Source organism: Balaenoptera musculus, chromosome X, assembly GCF_009873245.2.
Source record: "Balaenoptera musculus isolate JJ_BM4_2016_0621 chromosome X, mBalMus1.pri.v3, whole genome shotgun sequence".
NCBI classification, from domain to species: domain Eukaryota; kingdom Metazoa; phylum Chordata; class Mammalia; order Artiodactyla; family Balaenopteridae; genus Balaenoptera; species Balaenoptera musculus.
The window spans coordinates 114,238,282-114,260,515 of record NC_045806.1 but is presented as its reverse complement, the minus strand read 5'-3'; the positions used below and the strand labels follow the sequence as shown (position 1 = coordinate 114,260,515).

General features: G+C 39.4%; 1 protein-coding gene across 1 annotated transcript in view; it reads right to left on the bottom strand.

Annotated features, from left to right (window-relative positions):
* LOC118888371 (transmembrane 9 superfamily member 2-like) overlaps nucleotides 1–22,234 on the bottom strand; it is a 102,521-nt gene that overhangs the window by 54,279 nt on the left and 26,008 nt on the right. The window contains exons 2-3 of the mRNA XM_036839329.1: nucleotides 15,315–15,354; nucleotides 5,024–5,151 (exon numbers count right to left, since the gene is read on the bottom strand). Coding sequence (XP_036695224.1) covers nucleotides 5,024–5,151; nucleotides 15,315–15,354 — 168 coding nt within the window. The remainder of the gene's footprint in view (nucleotides 1–5,023; nucleotides 5,152–15,314; nucleotides 15,355–22,234) is intronic.

The window sequence follows — 22,234 nt, the reverse complement described above, 5'->3', positions numbered from 1 at the left end:
AGGGAAAGGAATTTTTATACCAAACTGACATCGTAAATTTCGGATTCATGGCTCTTCAGGCACGTTAACAATAGCAGGCTGAAAAAAAAATGGGTCTTTCATTATATTCTGCATTTAAAACTCTTTACGATTTAAAATATTTTTGTTTCTAAATGTCCCTAACACGCAAATAAGACTCAATATACTGCCCAAAACACAATACTTAAGAACCTTCTCTTTGCCTGTGGATAGATTTTTTTTAAATCCTTCTATTAGCAAATGGCTTTATTTTTCATCTTTTATTGCATCCCCCCTTCTATATACTAAAAAAGAAAACTATCTTGTAACCTTAGCTATAGAGTTAGAAAATCAAATAGATGATGCAGAAATCATATTTATAAGCACCCAGAGATTTGAGGGTCTACTGTGTGCAAAATGCCATGCTTAACGATGAAAGGTACTGAGTATATAATCTATGTGAACCTTTTGTGTTTGAAAGAGAATGATTACTAAAACCAGAAGATGGAAAACAAAAACTAGAGAAGTTTGAAACTAGACAGGACTGGTGAAGCTAGCAAATGCCTGGTCAGAAATAGAGACTCTTCTGTCACTCGAAAAGTAAAAGAGGAATAAAGGGTGATAGAAAATCAAAAGGAGAAACCATGATGCTTCCATTTTGAATTATTTACTCAACATACAGTTTACCCTTTGGCTTCTGTCTAAAGAATAATATGTAATCCTTATGGGATTGTTATCTGTACGCATATATACACAATAAAACCACTCGCCCACGATTGCGAAGGTTATTGGTGTGTGCCTCTTTTTATTCATTCCTGTAACCCTACTGTCTGGTACATAATGTGCCCTTATATTATACGTGTTTGTAGGATGAATGCATTCTACTTAAAGCCAAAATACAATTTAAAGCAGCTATGAATTAGAGAAATAATAATTGTTAAGGCTATAGATCAAAACTTAACATTGAAGAGAAAAATTAAATTACTGCATGATAATGCATATCAAGGTTCACTGTTTAAGTATGGGTCCTGAACCCAGTACAGGAAAGATCTGCATTTCATATGAGAGAGATTATGCAGCAAAAATTGTGTTAAGATCTCTAATCAAGGTAGAAGCCCTATTTTAAACCACTGGCCTTATATATCGGTTGTATAAGGCCTTACAGGCCATTTTCAGAACTTTGACTTTTACTCTAAGATGGGAAGTCACTGGAAGGCTCTGAGCAGAGGATTGACACGAGCTGAAATTTAAAAAGGAATGCTCTGAATGCTGTATTGAGAACAGACTGTGAGAAGACAAGGCTGGCAGCAAGGAGACCAACTAGGTTTTTGCAACAATCCATGTGAGATATAACCATGTCTTGGACCAGCTGATAGTGGTGGAGGTGATGAGAAGTGGTGGATTCTGAATATATTTTAAAAATAGAGCCACATGGGAAATTCACTGGCTGTCCAGTGGTTAAGACACAGGGCTTTCACTGCTGTGGACTCGGGTTCGATCCCTGGTCAGGGAACGAAGATCCTGCAAGCCGCGTGATGCAGCCAAAAAAAAAATTAGAGCCTATGATCTGCCAAAGGGTTGGACTAGATATAGGATATAAATGAAGAATGATAAAGAGGAATCAAGGGTGATGCCATGGTTTGGGGTCCTGAGCAACTAGAAGGATGTAGTTGCCATTTACTGAGATGCAGAAGACAACAGGAGAAGCAGATTTGGAGGGAAGATTAGAAGTTCTTTTGGGCACATGTTAAGTTGGAAATGCCTACTAGACATCCAAGTGGACGGGTCAAGTAAACAGCCAGATATACAAGTCTAGAGACCTAAGCGTCATTGCGGTATCTGATGCGATGAGCCAGGGTAAGATCGCCAAGGTGTGAGTATAAATAAAGAAGAGGCAAAGCTAAAAGACTGAGTCCTGGGGCCCTCTGACATTAAGAGGTTGGAGAAATGAGGGAATTCCCTGGCTGTCCAGCAGTTAGGACTCCATGCCCTCACTGCCAAGGGCCCGGGTTCAGTCCCTGGTCGGGGCACTAAAATCCCACAAACTGCGTGGTGAGGCCAAAAATGAAAAAAAAAGAAAAAAAATAGGTTGGAGAAATGAAAAGACTGATGAGCAACCAGTGAGACAGGAGAAAACCGGAAAGTGGTAACCCAAAAGCCAAATGCGGCAGGTGTTTTAAGGAAAAAGAGATGATCAGTTATAGCAACCATCAGGGAAATTAACAAGGTACAGAACCTGAAAGAAAACACAAGACTCTAGACCCAGAAAACCATTAGGCCTAACTCACGTCTATGACCTTGAGCAGATTGCCTAATTCTGAAAAAGATGAATTTTAACACAGTCATTCTCAGGGGGCCCAAATAAATGAGCTTTACTGTGATTAGATAAAAGTTTTACTGCATGCATACATAAGCTATTACTATGGGCAGCGTAGAAATAAATACACCTCTAGAAAGTGATTTTCTTGGCTTTTTTACTCTCTCCAAGCCTGAGAATATGAGATGTGATTATAAGCATTAAATGTGATTTTCATATAGCTGATGAGATTAGCTTCCTGCATCATACTTTGTATGTTTACTACCTTTCTACCCAAATGACTTTCAACATGAGTAGCCATCCTGAGTCAGACCTCACAGCCCATCAACCTAAAATTCTGTTCCCAGATATAAGAAGTGACAGACACAAAGAAGCATGGGCGGTTGCTCTTGACAATGGTTAGTATTCCCTGGCCTCTCTTAGTAGCTCTATTTACCCCGTTACTCATAAATATGTCCTGATCCTTTTAACCCTTCTTTTATTTCCTGTCTGCAACACCTTATGAAATAAATCTTCAAAAATTTTTAACATAGCCACTAATTTAAAAAGAATATCTTTTTACTAAGATAAGTCAGAGTTGGAAAGTACCAGTGTTCTTCATCTTTTGGGGTCTGTTTATCTAATGAAATGTATGGACACTTTTGCCCAGAAACATACACATCAATAAAAATTGGGAACAGATACAGATAGTTTATAAACATGTAAAATGATGCTAAATATCACTCATAATAAACAAATAAAAATTTTAAATATTAAAAAAATAAAATAAAATAAAAATTGGGTTTGATGCATCTGTATCTATATTAAAAACTCCTAATTCAGCCCTCTCCTATTGCAGATGAGGAAATTTAAACCTATGAGAGATCAAGTTAACCTACCCATGGTCAAAAGCTTGGCACAGCACATTCCCTAACTATTCTTTCCCTTTGGCCATCAGCTGTGACAGATGGAACAACCTTGGCTAAAGTAAAACAGGCCAGTAGGCTTAAAAACAATGAAGTCTGATTCATCTCGATGAACTTAGGGTTGACTTCCAAAATGGAACCAGCAGAGATGAGACAAAAATCCAAATTTCCAAATTCCTTGTTCTGTGTTCAGAAAACCATACCACACTTACCTCCTTTAATATACTTCACATAAGTTTCAAAGGATCACTTTTCCCATCCTAATATTTCAGGTTTTATAATATTTTTCCCATATGGATCATGATTTGATACACTGTATGATATATTCCCCCTCTATCCCTTTTAATTGAAGAGTACTATTCTTATCCTACAGTTTCAAAGAATCTTTTTTAAAAAAATTATTTAATTAATTACTTATTTATTTTTGGCTGTGTTGGGTCTTCGTTTCTGTGCGAGGGCTTCCTCCAGTTGCAGCAAGCGGGGGCCACTCTTCATCACGGTGCACGGGCCTCTCACTGTCGCAGCCTCTCTTGTTGCGGAGCACAAGCTCCAGACGCGCAGGCTCAGTAGTTGTGGCTCACGGGCCTAGTTTCTCCGCGGCATGTGGGATCTTCCCAGACCAGGGCTCGAACCCGTGTCCCCTGCACTGGCAGGCAGATTCTCAACCACTGCGCCACCAGGGAAGCCCTCAAAGAATCTTAAGGTTGGAACATTAAAGGTCACCTGTCTAGTCTCTTACCCAATACAGAATTGCCCTTTACAATTCATTAAGCACTCACTTACTAGGGACCAGACACTCACTTACTAGGGACCAGACATTAAGCACTCACTTACTAGGGACCACTCACTTACTAGGGACCAGACACTATGCTGGGTGCCTAACTATGAAATCTCAAAGAGCTGGGTCATCTACGCTCTTCCTACAAACGGGTAGGGATTAACTACTCACTAATTCTTGAGGTTGCTTATTCAAATGTTAGAGAGCTCTAATTGCTAGCAGATTCTTCCTTATACCCAGCTGATACCTGCCTAATAGACTCCACTGGTACTAGAATTGTCCTCTGAAGAAACACAAATCTTAATCTAATCTCTTTGTCATATGGCAGCAACTAAAGAAGAGAGTTAGGATATCCTCAATAAGTCAATTCTCTTCCAGGTCTGCCAGTTTTTCCTCACATTACATGTTATTCAGATGCTTACTATAGGTTAAATGGAATAAAATTGCCTATTTGATTTTTCTTTTTTCTTTTTTTAATTTTTGGCTGCATTGGGTCTTCATTGCTGCGTGCAGGCTTTCTTTAGTTATGGCGAGCGGGGGCTACTCTTGTTGCGGAGCACGGGCTTCTCATTGCGGTGGTTTCTCTCATTGTGGAGCACAGGCTCTAGGTGCACAGGCTTCAGTAGTTGCAGCATGTGGGCTCAGTAGTTGCGGCACGCGGGCCCTAGAGCGCGCAGGCTTCAGTAGTTGTGGCACGTGGGCTCAGTAGTTGTGGCACGTGGGCTCAGTAGTTGTGGCTCGTGGGCTCTAGAGCACAGGCTCAGTAGTTGTGGCACACAGGCTTAGTTGCTCCACAGCATGTGGGATCTTCCCGGACCGGGGATGGAACCCATGTCCCCTGCATTGGCAGGTGGATTCTTAACCACTGCACCACTAGGGAAGTCCCTGCCTATTTGATTTTTCAAACTTTATGTCTAAGGTTATATCACACATGTATCCTAAAAATAAAAATTCTGGTGAGATCTTCTATATTTTGAATTAATTTTTAAATTAATGGAACTAATTAAAAAGACATTCTATAATTACCTTTTGGGATCAAGTCTAGCAGTAACCAATCTTACAATACCCCAATTTGTTTCACTTTCCCCGTGATATGTAATGGTAATATCGACATGGTTGAAGAGGTAGAAAGTATTACTTTTGTTGAATTCAGACTGCAGAAAGATAAAGAAATTTGAAAGAAGTTTGAACTTTTCCTACAAACTAAAAAATATAAAATCTAATCACGGAATGAAAATGGGATATATTACTTCTAAAAAATCGAGCTATAAATTAAGCATACTGAAGTGTAAATGTGTTTTTATAAGATAAAAACTGCAGCCCTGAGCATCTGGCCTAAAATTAAGATGTTAGTTAATTCTACAGTTTTAAATAGTTGTTACAAAGGAATAATATTGCAAATGTAAAATTCACAAATGCATGCATCGCTGGATTTTTAACCACACAAAACTATGAAGTAATACAAATAAACTAATAAAATGTTATCAGTACTTAAAGTTTAACTCTATCAAGAGTTTGGGCTTTATTTATGGTAAAAGTAATGAAGCAAGAAAAAATAGAAGGAAGCTGTGTTTCAGAATGTTAACTGTGGCGCCTCTGGGTAGTGAGATTATAGGCAATAATTTTTCCTCTACTTCTTTGGATTTTTCTGTACTTACCAAATTTTGTATAATGAGGGTATATCTACATTTATAATCAGAAGTATCAAACAGATAAAAACGGACTGAAACTCTCTCTACCAGCCAAGTATTCATTAGTTCACTCCCTAGTAGCCACAACTGTATCTGAAGATAATTATCTTAGATCAATTCTTCTTAAACTTGAAAGTTTATACAAATTTCCCAGGGATCTTGTTAAAATGCAGATTCCGACTCACTGGGCCTAGGGTGAAGCCTGAGATTCTGTGTGTCTAACAAGCTCCCAGGTGGTGCTGATGCTCCTGGTCCTGGAACACACTTTGAGAACCAGTGGTTAAGGGAGAGTGAGGGACTATTTTTCCATAAGGATTTGGGGGGCAGTTTTTGTATAAGAGTTGTGATGGGTTGGACTGTGTCCCCACCCCAAAAGACAGGCTTAAGTCCTAACCCACTGTACCTGTGAATGTGACCTTATTTGGAAATAGGGTCTCTGTAAGACAAAATCAAGTTAGGATGAATGAGGCCATTCAAGTGGGCTCTAATCCAATATAACCAGTCTTCATAAAAAGAGGAAAAGGCCATGTAGAGAGAGAAACACACAGGCAGAATGCCATGTAAAGACAGGGGAGGAGACTGGAGGGATGCAGCCACAAGCCAAGGACTGCTGGCCATCACTAGAATCTAGGAGAGAGGCATGGAACAGATTCTCCCTCAGAGCCCTCAGAAGGAACCAGCACTGCTGCTGACACCTTCATCTCGGACTTCTAGTCTCCAAAACTCTGAGACAGTAAATTTTTGTTGTTTTAAGACACCCATTTTGTGGTACTTTGTTACAGCAGCCCTAGCAAATTAAGACAAGGGTTAACAATATGAACTTTGCAATCCGACAGCCATTTACCAGCTATATGACCACAGACAAGTCATTTAACCTCTTTGAGTCTCAGTTTCCCCTTTTTAAAATTGGGGACAATAATAGGATTGCCCATAAGATTGTTGAGAGGATTAAACAGAATAATGTACGTAAAGTACTTAGTGCAGTGCTTGGCATAGAAAGCCTAAATATTAGCTATTATGTCACCCAGGCCTTCAATCTTCAGAGAATGAGTACAAATGAGCCTTGTCAATTACCATGTTGAGTAATCTACAACATGCAGGACTCCTAGATTAAGAATTATGACTCTGCAAATCTCAGAATTGAGAGTGATAGCCCTGAAGGAAATTTAGAGATCATTTAGTACAGTGATGATAAAGGAGACGGTACGAGTGATCCTGAGGCGGTGCATCAGAATCAGCTTGGGATGGAAAGTAAGTACTGCTCACCACAATACTGTCCATAATTGCAAAAACCTAGAAACAACCAAAAATGTCTATCAGTACAGTTAAATGAAAGATGGTATAAACATACAGAGAAATAAAATGCAGCTAGTAGAGCATGTACTGGTACAGAGGTATGTGTGTGATATGTACTAATAGAAGCAGCACAGCATAGGGGTTAAAGACTTCACAGTCAAACTGGCTTGGTTGAAAGCTCAGGAATGGCATGTGCTAGCCTGAGTGACCTTGGCCGAGTTGCTTAACCCCTCAGTGTCTTGGTCTCCGTACCTATACTGTAGAAATCATAACAGAGTGCTGTAAGGGTTAAATCTGCCCATGAAAAGCATTTCAACCACCGTCACGTACTCAATCTGACAGATAAAGTGGTAACAAGGCCCTTCAGGATCTGAATCCTGCTTGTCTCTCCAGACTCATCTGCTGCCATAGCCTCTACTTATAATCTGAAAAATTACTAAAGAGAATTCTTTATTGTGTGCTCTCATAGCACTCCGCTCATATCTCTGCCATTTACCACATCAAATTGTACTCAGTGTATTTACGTGTTTACATCCCCTAGTAAATTGTGTTCCCCAGTAGATCACAAGGCTATGAATTTTGTCTGGATCATTCATTCATTCAACAAATATTTTTGAACATCCACTATGTGCCAGGCACTTCTCAAATATATCCTCAGAGCTAATAGCCAGTAGATGCTCAAAAAATATGAGGCAGTTTGGTATGGTACAAAGAGATCAAAATTTGGATCAAGAAACATAGGGATGGAATTCAGATTTTGCCACATACCATCTTTTGTACGTGAGTCTTTCTGGGCCTTAGTTTTCTTAGTTGTAAAATGGGGCTATCATCACTTAATTCATAAAATTGTTGAGGATTAAGTGAGAAATTATATGGAAAGACCTAGCACAGCACCTGGCACAGAGTAAAGAAGTCATTAAATGTTAGTTTCCTTCCTACTAGATATTAAAATTATGCTTTAAAACTTTAACTAGATTTCCAATTCCAATCTTATTTGGGCCAAATCTCCTGCTAAAAACTACAAATGATAAATATAACAAATATCTCCTTAAAAGAAACATGAGCATGGAATGTACAACACCAAGAGTTAACCCTAATGTAAAGTATGGACTTTGCGTGATTATGATGTGATGGACCAACGTAGGTTCATCAGTTGTAACAAATGTCCCATTTTGGTGGAGGATGCTGAGAATGGGGGAGACTATGCATGGGTGGGGCAGGGGGTAGATGGGAAATCTCTGTACCTTCCTCTCAATTTTGCTGTGAACCTAAACCTGCTCTAAAAAGGTAAAGTCTTTAAAATTTAAAAAAGAAAAAAAGCAACATGAGGTGACAAGAAAGTAAGGAACTACCATGCCAAATTCTAAGGGAAAGTAGGAAGCCAGAGAGGTCAGCTGGGTAAGGGAGCACTGCTACTGCCCTGAGGTCACCTGCTGAGCTGGGCAAACTTGAACTTGGGTTTGGGTAGCTTCATGGGATGAGGAGGCGGGAACTCAGGGAAGGCCCTCCCAGGTGAAAAGGCTAATATGAGACCCTCTGAACATTAAGCTGAGACCACCCACCCCCTCCAAAAGTAACATCCTCAGGGTAAAGGTGAGCCAGAAGTGAACCTGCTCATATAGTCCCAATGGACTATTGGGAAGATGGTCTTGAAGCTAAACAGAACAAGGCAGAGGCGGGGGAGAGAAATAAAACTGTCCTTAAAAAGTTGTGGCCACAGACCAGCCCTGACATAGATTTGCAGGCTGGATTCACATCATCAAAGTGGCCCCAGAAAGTTAAAGTTATGAATTTGCTTTAAGGTGGTCCCAGACTGGTATTTCCCAAAGACTCCCGTGGAAGTAAAGGAAAATCCTCTCTGGAGGAAAGTACTTTGACCCTAGGACCCAAAGAAACTCCACAAACAATCTTCGAGAACAATAAGTATGTAGTCCAAAAAATGAAGTATACAAGAAAAAAGGAATTATGAGCAAGAATCAGCAGAAACAACCTTGTAAAGAGTTCAGATCCAGAAATGATCACAAGCAGATTTAAAATTAACCAAATTTAATATATTTTAAAGACATCAAATACAAGTGTGAAAGCATGTGTATGAAATAGAAAAGTACAAATAATGACCCAGCAGATCTGAAGAACAAAACTTGTAGAAATGAGAAGATGATTACTAAAATTCTCTTCTCTTAAGAAAAGGAACAAGTGAAAAGAGAATTTATAGTCTAGAAGATAGACCAGAAGAACATAGCACAGGAAAAACATGGAAAATACAGAAGGGAAGTTAACAGACATGGAGGAGGGGCTTTCCTGGTGGCACAGTGGTTAGGAATCTGCCTGCCAATGCAGGGGACACGGGTTCGAGCCTCGGTCCAGGAAGACCCCACATGCCGCAGAGCAACTAAGCCCGTGTGCCACAACTACTGAGGCTGCGCTCTAGAGCTTGCGAGCCACAACTACTGAAGCCCGCAGGCCTAGAGCCCGTGCTCCGCAACAAGAGAAGCCACCGCAGTGAGAAGCCCACACACCGCAAGGAAGAGCAGCCCCCACTCAACACAACTGGAGAAAGCCCACACACAGCAACGAAGACCCAACACAGCCAAAAATAAATAAATAAAATAAATTTATTTTAAAATTTTAAAATTTTATTTATTAAATAAATTTATTAAATAAAAAAATTTATTAAAATAAATAAATTTATCTTATAAATAAAATAAATTTATTTTTAAAAAAAGCAAAAGAGAGACATGGAGGAGAAAATAACATTTAACATAGCTTTAATTGGAGTCTGAAAAGGAAAGAAGAAAATATCTCACCATGGCTGAGAATTACAGAACTGATAAAAGGCACCAATCCAGGAAACTTAAGGAATTACAAACAGGATTTAAAACAAAGCAAAACAGGGACTTCCCTGGTGGTGCAGTGGTTAAGAATACACCTGCCAATGCAGGGGACGTGGGTTTGAGCCCTGGTCCAGGAAGATCCCACATGCCACGGAGCAACTAAGCCCGTGTGCCACAACTACTGAGCCTGCGCTCTAGAGCCCACAAGCCACAACTACTGAGCCCATGTGCCACAACTACTGAAGCCCACGTGCCTAGAGCCCGTGCTCCACAACAAGAGAAGCCACCACAATGAGAAGCCCATGCACCGCAACGAAGAGTAGCCCCCACTCACCACAACTAGAGAAAAGCCCACACGCAGCAATGAAGACCCAATGCAGCCAAAAATTAATTAATTATTTATTTTTTTAAAAAAAACAAGCAAAACAAAAATCCATAACTAGACACGTAATCATGAAACTGCATAACACCCTCTAAAGAAAGAAGTGACTGGGAGTTCCCTGGTGGCCTACTGGTTAGGATTCTGGGCTTTCACTGCCTCGGCCAGAGTTCAACCCCTGGTCAGGGAACTGAGATCCCACAAGCTGTGTGGCACAGCCAAAAAAAAAAAAAAAACAGTGACTAATAGTAGGTATAAATGAAAGGACTATAACAGAAATACAAACCTTAAATATTAGAAGAATTACAACAATAAAAATGTAGACCACATAAAGACTTTTCAAATAAATATTATATTTCATGGAATCTAAAATGCCACCACTTATAAAACATCATTACAGGCTTCCCTAGTGGCACAGTGGTTAGGAATCTGCCTGCCAGTGCAGGGGACACGGGCTCCAGCCCTGGTCCGGGAAGATCTCACATGCCGCAGAGCAGCTAAGCCCGTGCGCCACAACTACTGAGCCTGCGCTCTAGAGCCCACGAGCCACAACTACTGAGCCCACGTGCCACAACTACTGAAGCCCGCACACCTAGAGTCCGTGCTCTGCAACAAGAGAAGCCACCACAATGAGAAGCCCACGCACTGCAATGAAGAGTAGCCCCCACTCACCACAACTAGAGAAAGCCCGCGTGCAGCAAGGAAGACCCAATGTAGCCAAAAATAAATAAATTAAATAAATAAATTCTTTTTAAATTTTTTAAAAAATCATTATTTTATGTGCTGCTAAAATAAAACACTGTCAATTAACCTTTAACATGCCATCAACTGGAAGACACATCTTGATTTCATAAATGTTAAAATATGGGGAAACATGAGTCTTAGAATCAATAAAATGTGAAATATCAAAATAGGAAAGAAGACGTAATAAAACAGAACTGAAAGCAAATGTCATATCAATACATGTAAATGGGCTTAACTCACCTATTAAGAGGAAAAGATTTTTCAGAAGATACCACAAAGCAAAACTCAACAACATGTTGTATAAAAGAGACACATCTAAAAGAGATTCTGAAAAGTTAAAAATGAAAGGATAGGCAAAGTTACACGAAGCAAACGTATGCAAAAAGAAAGCAAGAGAGCTGGACTTCCTCCTCCAGACATGATTGAATAACACAAGACTAGATTTACTCTTTCACCTTAAACAACTTTTTCAAATGGGTAAAATATATGAAACAACAGTTTTCAGACCCTGGACAACAAAGAACATTAAAACAGTGATCACCCAGAGAAGGGGAAGCCTCACGCTTCCTCCCCAGAGAGGATTTCCAGGTTGTGGTGCAGGGAAAGGGTACCCAAGCAGAGCCCTGCAATCTCTCCCAGTTGAGAAGACAAAGTTCGAAGTCCAGAGAGGCCAAGGGGGCTAGATTTTGTGGGGCAGATTACCAGAGAGAGGAGAGCCGCACAGAGATTTCTGGAGATATGCAAGGGGTCTCTTTCATCAGAGTATTGATCAGTACATGCATGTAAGGTGTGCCAGTTATTGATTGATTGCCTCTCATCCCCGAATTCATGCTCTTTGACCTCTGTGAAAATTATCTGGGCCCTTTCAATATTTTAAATAGTTCTCCTTCGCAACCTGACACTGAATGAAGCTTTGTCAGTAGAGGGCGCTGGATAGACACTGCAAGAGAAAAGGGTTTTGCCTCCTGGTTGATGAATGCTCACTCCGCATGCTCCTGTTTCTTCAGCCTCAGCAACCTCTAAGGAATTAATGGATCCACTTATCATAGTAAAAGAGAGAAACAAAAGACATCAGGTGGAGGGGGATGAATAGGCAGAGTACAGAAGATTTTTAGGGCAGTGAAACTACTCTGTATGATATTATAACAATGAATATATGCCATTATACATTTGTCCAAACCCATAAAATGTACAATACCAAGAGTGAACCCTAATGTAAACTATGGACTTTGGGTGATAATGGTGTATCAATGAAGATTCATCAATTGTAACAAATGTGCCACATTCTGGTGATATCATGTGCCTCCTGATGAAAGAACACATCACTACTTTATCTTGCCAAAGAGATCAAACCTGAATCTAATCAAGCCGCTGGATCCATCTACCAATTTGAAGGAATCAGGGATAGAGGAAAATGCACCATTGTTTGGATGAGTAATACAGGAATGGACAAATGGATAGAAAGGTGATAAATCAAACACAGAAAATGCTAATTATAGAATCTAGGTGCTGGGTTTACGAGTGTCCACTATATAATTCATTCAACTGTTTGTGCATTTGAAAATGCTCACAAAAAACATTGAAAAAAGATACATAAAATGATCAAGTCTAAACTATAGCATCTAGGGATGTAGACTTGGGTGACAAAACCGTAAAAGAAACTCAAGGAAGTGATTAGGGTAAAAGTTAGGATAGTGGTTATTTTAGGGGAAGGAAGAGTGTTGGAACTGGGTAGGGACACATGGATACCTTCTGGGGTGGCTGGCCAAATTCTATTTCTTGATCTGGCTGGGGTTTACAAAGGTGTCCCCCTTATAACAATTCATTACACTTTATATTTGTTCTGTATGGTTTTCTGTATCTGCATTTTACAACGAAAAGGTTTTTTTTAAAGTCCATATCCTTTGACCCAGCAATTACACTTATATGAATTTATCTTAAGGTCATAATTAGAAAAGAGTACACAGAGGTTTGCACAATAATAACTATCACTTATTGAGTGCCTACTATGTGTCAGACACTGCTCCAAGAACTTTACAAGTCTTATCCTCACAACAATCCTATGTGGTATATATTATCCTTAATCCCATTTTACAGATGAGACTCAGAGAGGTAAAAGAATGTTCACTGCAGCATCATTAATAACAAAAATTGAAAACAGCTAATCATGATGGAATGGATAAAAAATTATGATCCATCCATACAATGGAATATTATGAAACTATTAAAAAGTATAATCATTTTCTCATTCTTGTATTCCCTCTCTCCGTACATATGTGTGTATATATATACATAATATACAAAATGAACATGTAAAGAAGTCCATTATAAACTTCTAAGTAAAGACAAAGAAGCAGATTACAAAAATATATATATTACAATCTCACTTAGATTAAGAAATTATGTATACATAAAAAGAATCTATTAAAATTGAGGAGGATTATATGAAGACTGTCACTTCATACTCTTTATACCTCTGTGTTGTATGAGGGTTTTACAAACATGTATTACTTTTTTTTTCCTTTTTTTTTGGCCGCAACACGCGGCATGAGGGGATCCTAGTTCCCCGACCAGGGATGGAACCCAGGCCCCCTGCAGTGGAAGCTCAGAGCCTCAACCAGTGGACCACCAGGGAAGTCCCCAAACAGGTATTACTTTTGTAATCATCATGGTGGTGTTCATACAATGCTAGTGTACTTAATGAATTTAAAACTTTCTATTGATAAGACAACCATATTTGCCACTTTGATTCTAAATATCTAATTCAGCAGTTCTCAAACTTTTTTAGTCTCAGGACTCCTACTCTTAAAAAGTATGAAAAACCCTAAAGAGTTTTTGTTTATGAGGGTTATATCTACCCATAGTGACCAAATTAGAACTTAAAATGAGAAAATTTTAAAACGCAAGTGTACAGAATCACACATTCCATTAGCCTTTAGAGTGATGACATCATCACACTTCACATAGCTTCTGGAAAATTCCACTGTACACATGAAAGAGTGAGAGTAAAGAAGGCAAAAAACATCTTAATAGTATTATGGAAATAGTTTTGACCTGGCAGACTCCCTGAAAAGTTCTCAGAGAGTCCCAGACCTCACTTTGAGAATAGGTGATATAATTATTCCTGCAAAAAAGATCAGTTACACAATAAATACTATAAACAACTTTTCTGAAACTTCCCTACGGCTTTAAGTTTGCAATGGAAGGAAGTCTGCATGTAAAGGGGGGAAGGAGGAGGACATCAACATCTACCCAAAATAAATATCCTTAGGGACTTCCCTGGAAGCCCAGTGGTTAGGACTCCATGCTTCCACCGCAGTGGGCATGGGTTCAATCCCTGGTTGGGGAACTGACATCCCACATGCGGTGCAGTGCAGCCAAAAAAAAAAAAAATTCCTTAAAATAAAAATGAATGAGAAAATTCTCAATAAAGCGTTCCTCTATATATAAAAGGGATGACAAAAGACAACTGCTGGTTTCACTTAACCTTGGTAATCTTAGGGTGGCAACCCACAAATGTTGATAAAAGTTACTGCTACCCTGGCCAACTGGGGCTCTTTCATCCTATTGGCCCATTTATTCTTCCCAGACCATCAAAGATGTGGTCTTTAAATGGTTCCAAAGAACCATTCCAGGGAATTCCTTGGCAGTCCAGTGGTTAGGACTCTGTGCTTTCACTGCCGAGGGCCCGGGTTCAATCCCTGATCAGGGAACTAAGATCCCGCAAGCCGGGAAGTGCGGCCAAAAAAAAAAAAAAATTTCCATATAGACTTCCATATAGAGTATCAAACACAGACTATATTAATGCAAATTTCTCCTACTCATTAACTCCTGTCTTCTGTCACTTTTCCCTTACTTTAAAAGAATTATCAATTAAGCAGTTGTTTGCTGCTTTCTCTCCCACATTCCCTATGTGAATGTTTCCCACTGTGAGAAATACATATCACTGGGGATATATGAGATAATTTTAGGTAGTAGGTGAAAAAACAGTCTGTACTCTACTTTTTAATCTAGTTACTTGAAAATAGATGAATAAAATATATAAGTAGTACACTAAGCCTGTAATTTCTGTAACTTCCTTTTAAATAAATTTAAGTTAAATTATGGATAAATAGGGAGTTCCCGGGTGGCTTAGTGGTTAGGATTCTGGGCTTTCCCTGCCAGGGCCCAGTTTCAATCCCTGGTCAGGGAACTGAGATCCCGCAAGCCATGCGGCACAGCCAAAAAAAATAAATGATGGATAAATAATAATACAGGTGCCTCAGATGTGGCAAAAATCACCAAGGTGGTGCATGAATGACTGAAATTCAAGAAGCACTGCCCTTTTCTCTGGAAAGAAACAATGAAGGGTACCACCAATTAGACACCAAAACAGAAACCTGGCAGGCATCCTCTGCTCCTCTCTCCCTTCCCCTTCATCCCCACTGCTGATCCACATTGAGTCTCCCCCTTCATCCCCATTGCTGATCCATGTCAAGTCTCCACATGTAACACAGATTATAAGCAATGCTGCCCTGGTTGAGCCCTTCCATGCCCATTCAGCCTCCATGGCAGCCCCAAGACACTTCTATTACCCTAGGGCCCAGTAGAAAACAGCTTGAAAACCACAAGACAGATTTCAAAAACAGTGTGATTGGGACTTCCAAGATAAAAAGATCTGAGTTACCATCGCAACAAAAAGAATAAAATACCTAGGAACAAACCTACCTAAGGAGACAAAAGACCTGTATGCAGAAAACTATAAGATACTAATGAAAGAAATCAAAGACAACACAAACAGATGGTGAGATATACCATGTTCTTGGATTGGAAGAATCAATATTGTGAAAATGACTCTACTACCCAAAGCAATCTACAGATTCAATGCAATCCCTAACAAATTATCAATGGCAATTTTCACAGAATTAGAACAAAAATTTTTATAATTTGTATGGAAACACAAAAGACCCCAAACAGCCAAAGTAATCTTGAGAAAGAAAAACAGAGCTGGAGGAATCAGGTTCCCTGACTTCAGACTATACTACAAAGCTACAATAATCAAGACAGTATGGTACTGGCACAAAAACAGAAATATAGATCAATGGAACAGGATAGAAAGCCCAGAGATAAACCCACACACCTATGGTCACCTAATCTATGACAAAGAAGGCAAGAATATACAATGGAGAAAAGATAGTCTCTTCAATAAGTAGCACTGGGAAAACTGGACAGCTACATGTAAACGAATAACATTAGAACACTCCCTAACACCATACACAAAAACAAACTCAAAATGAATTAAAGACCTAAATGTAGGGACTCCCCTGGTGGTCCAGTGGTAAAGAATCTGCCTTACAATGCAGGGGACATGGGTTCAATCCCTGGTCAGGAAACTAAGATCCCACATGCCGCAGGGAAACTAAGCCCTCAGGCCAAAACTACTGAGCTCATGCACCTCAACTAGAGAGCCCGTGTGCCGCAAACTACAGAGCCCATGTGCCCTGGAGCCCGTGCACCACAGCTAGAGAAGAGAAAACCCACACACCACAACTAGAGAGAAGCCTGCACGCCACAACGAAAGATCCCACATGCCCACAATGAAGAGCCCTCATGCCACAACTAACACACGGCACAGCCAGAAAATAAAATTAATTAATTAATTAAATGTTAAAAAAAAAAGACCTAAATGTAAGACCGGACACTATAAAACTCTTAGAGGAAAACATAGGAAGAACACTCTGACATAAATCGCAGCAAGATCTTTTCTGACCCATCTCCTATAGTAATGAGAATAAAAACAAAAATAAACAAATGGGACCTAATGAAACTTAAAAGCTTTTGCACAGCAAAGGAAACCATAAATAAGATGAAAAGACAACCCTCAGAATGGGAGAAAATATTTGCAAATGAAGCAACTGACAAAGGATTAATCTCCAAAATATATAAACAGCTCATGCAGCTCAATATCAAAAAAACAAACAACTCAATCCACAAATGGGCAGAAGACCTAAATAGACATTTCTCCAAAGAAGACATACAGATGGCCAAGACGCACATGAAAAGATGCTCAACATCACTAATTATTCGAGAGATGCAAAACAAAACTACAATGAGGTATCACCTCACACCAGTCAGAATGGCCATCATCAAAAAAATCTACAAACAATAAATGCTGGAGAGGGTGTAGAGAAAAGGGAACCCTCTTGCACAGTTGTCAGGAATGTAAATTGATACAGCCACTATACTATGGAAAAGAGTATAGAGGTTCCTTAAAGAACTAAAAATAGAACTACCATATGACCCAGCAATCCCACTACTGGGTGTATTCAAAAAGATATATGCACCCCAATGTTCACTGCAGCACTATTTACAATAGACAGGGCATGGAAGCAACCTAAATGTTCACTGACAGATGAATGGATAAAGAAAATGTGGTACATATATACAATGGAATATTACTCAGCCATAAAAAAGAAACGAAATTGAGTTATTTCTAGTGAGGTGGATGGACCTAGAGAGTATTATACAGAGTGAAGTAAGTCAGAAAGAGAAAAACAAATATCGTATATTAACGCATATATGTGGAATCTAGAAAAATGGTACAGATGAACCTATCTGTAAAGCAGAAATAAAGACACAGACTTAGAGAACAAACAAACATATGGATACCAAGGGGGAAAGGGGGCAGTGGAATGAATTGGGAGATGGGGATTAACATATATACACTATTGATACTGTGTATAAAATAGATATCTAATGAGAACCTACTGTATAGCACCTCACTAAGGTGGCTTCTCTTGCTGCAGAGCACAGGCTCTAAAAGCGCAGGCTTCAGTAGTTGTGGCTCACAGGCTACAGAGTGCAGGCTCAGTAGTTGTGGCGCACGGGCCCAGCTGCTCTGCGGCATGTGGGATCCTCCCAGACCAGGGCTCGAACCCAAGTCGCCCGCATTGGCAGGCGGATTCTTAACCATTGCACCACCAGGGAAGCCCGGTTTATCAATTTTATCTTCTCAAAGAACCATCTTTTAGTTTCATTGATCTTTGCTACTGTTTTCTTCATTTCTGTTTTCATTTATTTCTGATCTGATCTTTATGATTTCTTTCCTTCTGCTAACTTTGGGGTTTTTTGGTTCTTCTTTCTCTAATTGCTTTAGGTGTAAGGTTATATTGTTTATTTGAGACGTTTCTTGTTTCTTGAAGTAGGATTTTATTGCTATAAACTTCCCTCTTAGAACTGCTTTTGTTGCATCCCATAGGTTTTGGGTCACTGTGTTTTCACTGTCATTTGTTTCTAGGTATTTTTTGATTTCCTCTTTGATTTCTTCAGTGATCTCTTGGTTATTTAGTAGTGTATTGTTTAGCCTCCATGTGTTTGTATTTTTTACAGTTTTATTCGTGTAATTGATATCTAGTCTCATAGTGTTGTGATCAGAAAAGATACTTGATATGATTTCAGTTTTCTTAAATTTACCAAGACTTGATTTGTGTCCCAAGATATGATCTATCCTGAAGAATGTTCCATGAGCACTTCAGAAGAAAGTGTATTGTGTTGTTTTTGGATGGAATGTCCTATAAATATCAATGAAGTCCATCTTGTTTAATGTGTCATTTAAAGCTTGTGTTTCCTGGAGACCTTCAAGATGGTGGAGGAGTGAGACGTAGAGATCGCCTTCCTCCCCACAAATACATCAGAAATACATCTACATGTGGAACAACTCCTACAGAACACCTACTGAATGCTGGCAGAAGACCTCAGACTTCCCAAAAGGCAAGAAACTCCCCACATACCTGGCCGTGTCGCTGACAGAGTCTTGGTGCTCCAGACGGGTGTCAGGCCTGAGCCTCTGAGGTGGGAGAGCCGAGTTCAGGACACTGGTCCACCAAAGACCTCCCGGTTCCACGTAATATTAAACGGCGAAAGCTCTCCAAGAGATCTCCATTACAATGCTAAGACCCAGCTCCACACAACAATGAGCAAACTACAGTGCTGGACACCCTACGCCAAACAACTAGCAAGACAGAAACACAACCCCACCCATTAGCAGAGAGGCTGCCTAAAATCATAATAAGGTCACAGACACCCCAAAACACACCACCGGACGTGGCCCTGCCCACCAGCCTCATCCTCCAGAACACAGGCACCAGTTCCCTCCACCAGGAAGCCTACACTACCCAATTCTCATATCAGACAAAATAGACTTTAAAATAAAGACTATTACAAGAGACAAAGAAGGACAGCTTTTTCTTTTGATTTTCATTTGCTGTATCATAAGATTTTACACAAACTTTTACAGGTTTCTGTCTTGTTAAAAGAAAACTATTAAGAAAGAAAATTAAAAATATTAAGAGATTTGACTAAATTGTATAAATCAAATGTCACAAAACAAGCACTTTATCTTACAAATAAAACTTTTCTTCAGAGACTTCAGTATGCCATCATTCTCAGCACTATCTCCTCTACATTTCAGTTCATACCTAAAATGATTACAGTAGACACACACACACACTGCTTTCACCACTAAACAGAAGAATTTGCCTTCTTCAGTATTATAAAAGGTGGGGTATAAAATCCATTGTAGCGGGAATTCCCTGGCGGTCCAGTGGTTAGTACTTCAGGCTTCCACCGCAGGGGACGCAGGTTCTATCCCTGGTTGGGGAACTAAGATCCCGCAAGCCGCGCGGTGCAGCCAATAAATAAATAAATAAAATCCACCGTAGCTTTCTAAAAACTACCTTGATCTACAACCCTTCACTTAAAACTGATAATAAAATTGGTTATAGTGATGGTTACACAACTCCATGAGTATACTAAAAAGCATTGAATTGGACACGTATGAGTGGGTGAATTATTTGGTATGTGAATGAGCTCTCAATAAAGCTGTTACCAAAAAAGTGATAATAAAATATTTGATACTTTTAATATGAAACCTCGTATTTACAAAGTCTAGCTACAGGAGATTATCAAGATGAAGTGCCAATGCGGTTCATCAGAAAACAATAAGCAAGAGTAAACAATGAAAATTTAACACTTCATATCCTGAAATCATACAAATATTAACCCTAAAATTCCTTATTGGGAACTGAACTAAACTGTCATGTTTCTTCCGTCCAAAGCACAGCATTTCTTGAAAAGGCGCACTTTTCTCTTAGGACAATGGTACTCCACAGGGGAATTGCGTGCAACTTTAATCATCGAAAAGCGAATGCCTGACACACAGACCAACGGAACACATCAATAGAGAACCCAGAAATAGACCTACACAACTAGGCCCAAGTGATTTTTTCACAAAGGTGCAAAAGCAAGTAAGTGGAGGAAGAACTGAAATTGCTGAAAAGGTCTTTCCAGCAAATGGTACTGAAGGAATTGCACACCTATAGACAAAAAAAAAAAGAATTTCAACCCAGACCTCACACCTTATACAAAAAATAACTCGAAATGGATCAGACTTAAATATATAAAGTCAAATTATAAGACTTTTTGAAGAAAGTCTTCAGGACCTAAGGCTATGCAAAGTCTTCTTAGACTTGACACCAGAAGCATGATGCATAAAAGGAAAACTTGATTACTGGACCACATAAAATTTAAAACATTTGCTTTGTGAAAGACCCTATAAAGAAGAAGAAAACACAGCCACAGACTGGGAGAAACTATTTGCAAACTACTGTTGCAATAAAGGAATCATAACTATTGATAGAATATACAAAGAATTCTGAAAACTAAACAGAAAAAGAACAGTAAATGGGCAGCATGAGGGAGCCTTGTGCTGATGGAACTATGCTGTGTATTGACTGTGCTGGTGGGTACACGAATCTGCATCTCACACACACATACACACACACACACACAAGAGTGCATGTAAAACTAGTGAAATCTGAAAAGGTCTGTGCATTGTCCAATGTCAATTCCCTGGTTTTGCTATTGTACAGTCATGCAAGATGCTACCATTGGGCAAACCTGGTTAAAGGGTACACAAGACCTCCCTGTTCATTATTTTGTAGCTTCCTGTGAATCTGTAATTATTTCAAAATAAAAAGTTGTAAAACAAGCTAACGTCTGATGTTTTCACATATATTAAAATTGATCAAATTATACACTTTCAATATGTGTAGTTTATTGTACTTCAGTTATACTTCAATGAAGTTGAGAAAAAAGAAGAAAAAAGTTAGTGCCTTCATAACCGTGACTGCTCTTGAAAACATCCTTACTCCATCCCCATATCTATTAAGATATCAAGGGCAATATCAATAGACACTGAGAGTCCAATTACATCTACTTATATCACCCTACCCAAAATATGCAAGAACAAAAAATTAAACTTTTTTTCTTTATGAAGCAAAAATAAAACTTGAAAGGCAAAACCTTTGTGTGGAACCACCAACTACTGCAGATAGCTTAAAGAGCATATAGAGTCATCCCTCAGTATCAGTGGAGGATTGGTTCTAGAACTCCCAAGGATATCAAAATCCACAGATACCAAAATCCACCATTGCTCAAGTCCCTCATATAAAATGGTGGAGTATATGCATATAACCTACACACATCCTCCCCTAGACAGTTGGCCCTTGAACAATGCAGATGTTAGGGGGCCAACCCTCCCTGATGTTGAAAATCTTACCTGTAACTTACAGTTGGCCCTCTACATAGATGGTTCCTCTGAATCAGGTTCCACATCCAGGGATTCAGCCAACCACAGATCATATATTGAAAAAAATCCAGGTATAAGTAGACCCACGCAGTTCAAACCTGTGTTGTTCAAGGGTCAACTGTACTTCATACCATCTCTACATTACTTATAATACTTAATACACAATGTAAATGCTATGTAAGTTCTAGTGTTGCTTTTGGGAACTTTCTGGAATTTTTTCCCCCGAATATTTTCGATTCCAGGTTGGTTGAATCTTCAGATGAGGAACCCTTGGATTTGGAGGGCCAACTGTATTAATGTATTCTTCTGGCAATGCCAGATTCTACCTCCTTTCCTTTTTCTTTACCTTCTTTTAAAGCAAAGACTCTGGTACAATTATGGCTGACCCTTGAACAACACAAGTTTGAACTACCCGGGTTCACTTATATGAAGATTTTTTCAATAAATATACAGTGGGCACCCTGATTCCACGGGTTCCACATCCACAGATTCAACCAACCGTGGATGGCAGACGTAAAATTTAATACACAATCCGTGGTTGGTTGAATCTGCAGATGCGGAACCTACCTACGTGGAGGGCTGACTATGGGCTTGAGCATATGTGGATTTTGGTATCTGCAGTGAGTCCTGGAACCAATCCCCCATGGATACCGAGGGATGGCTGTA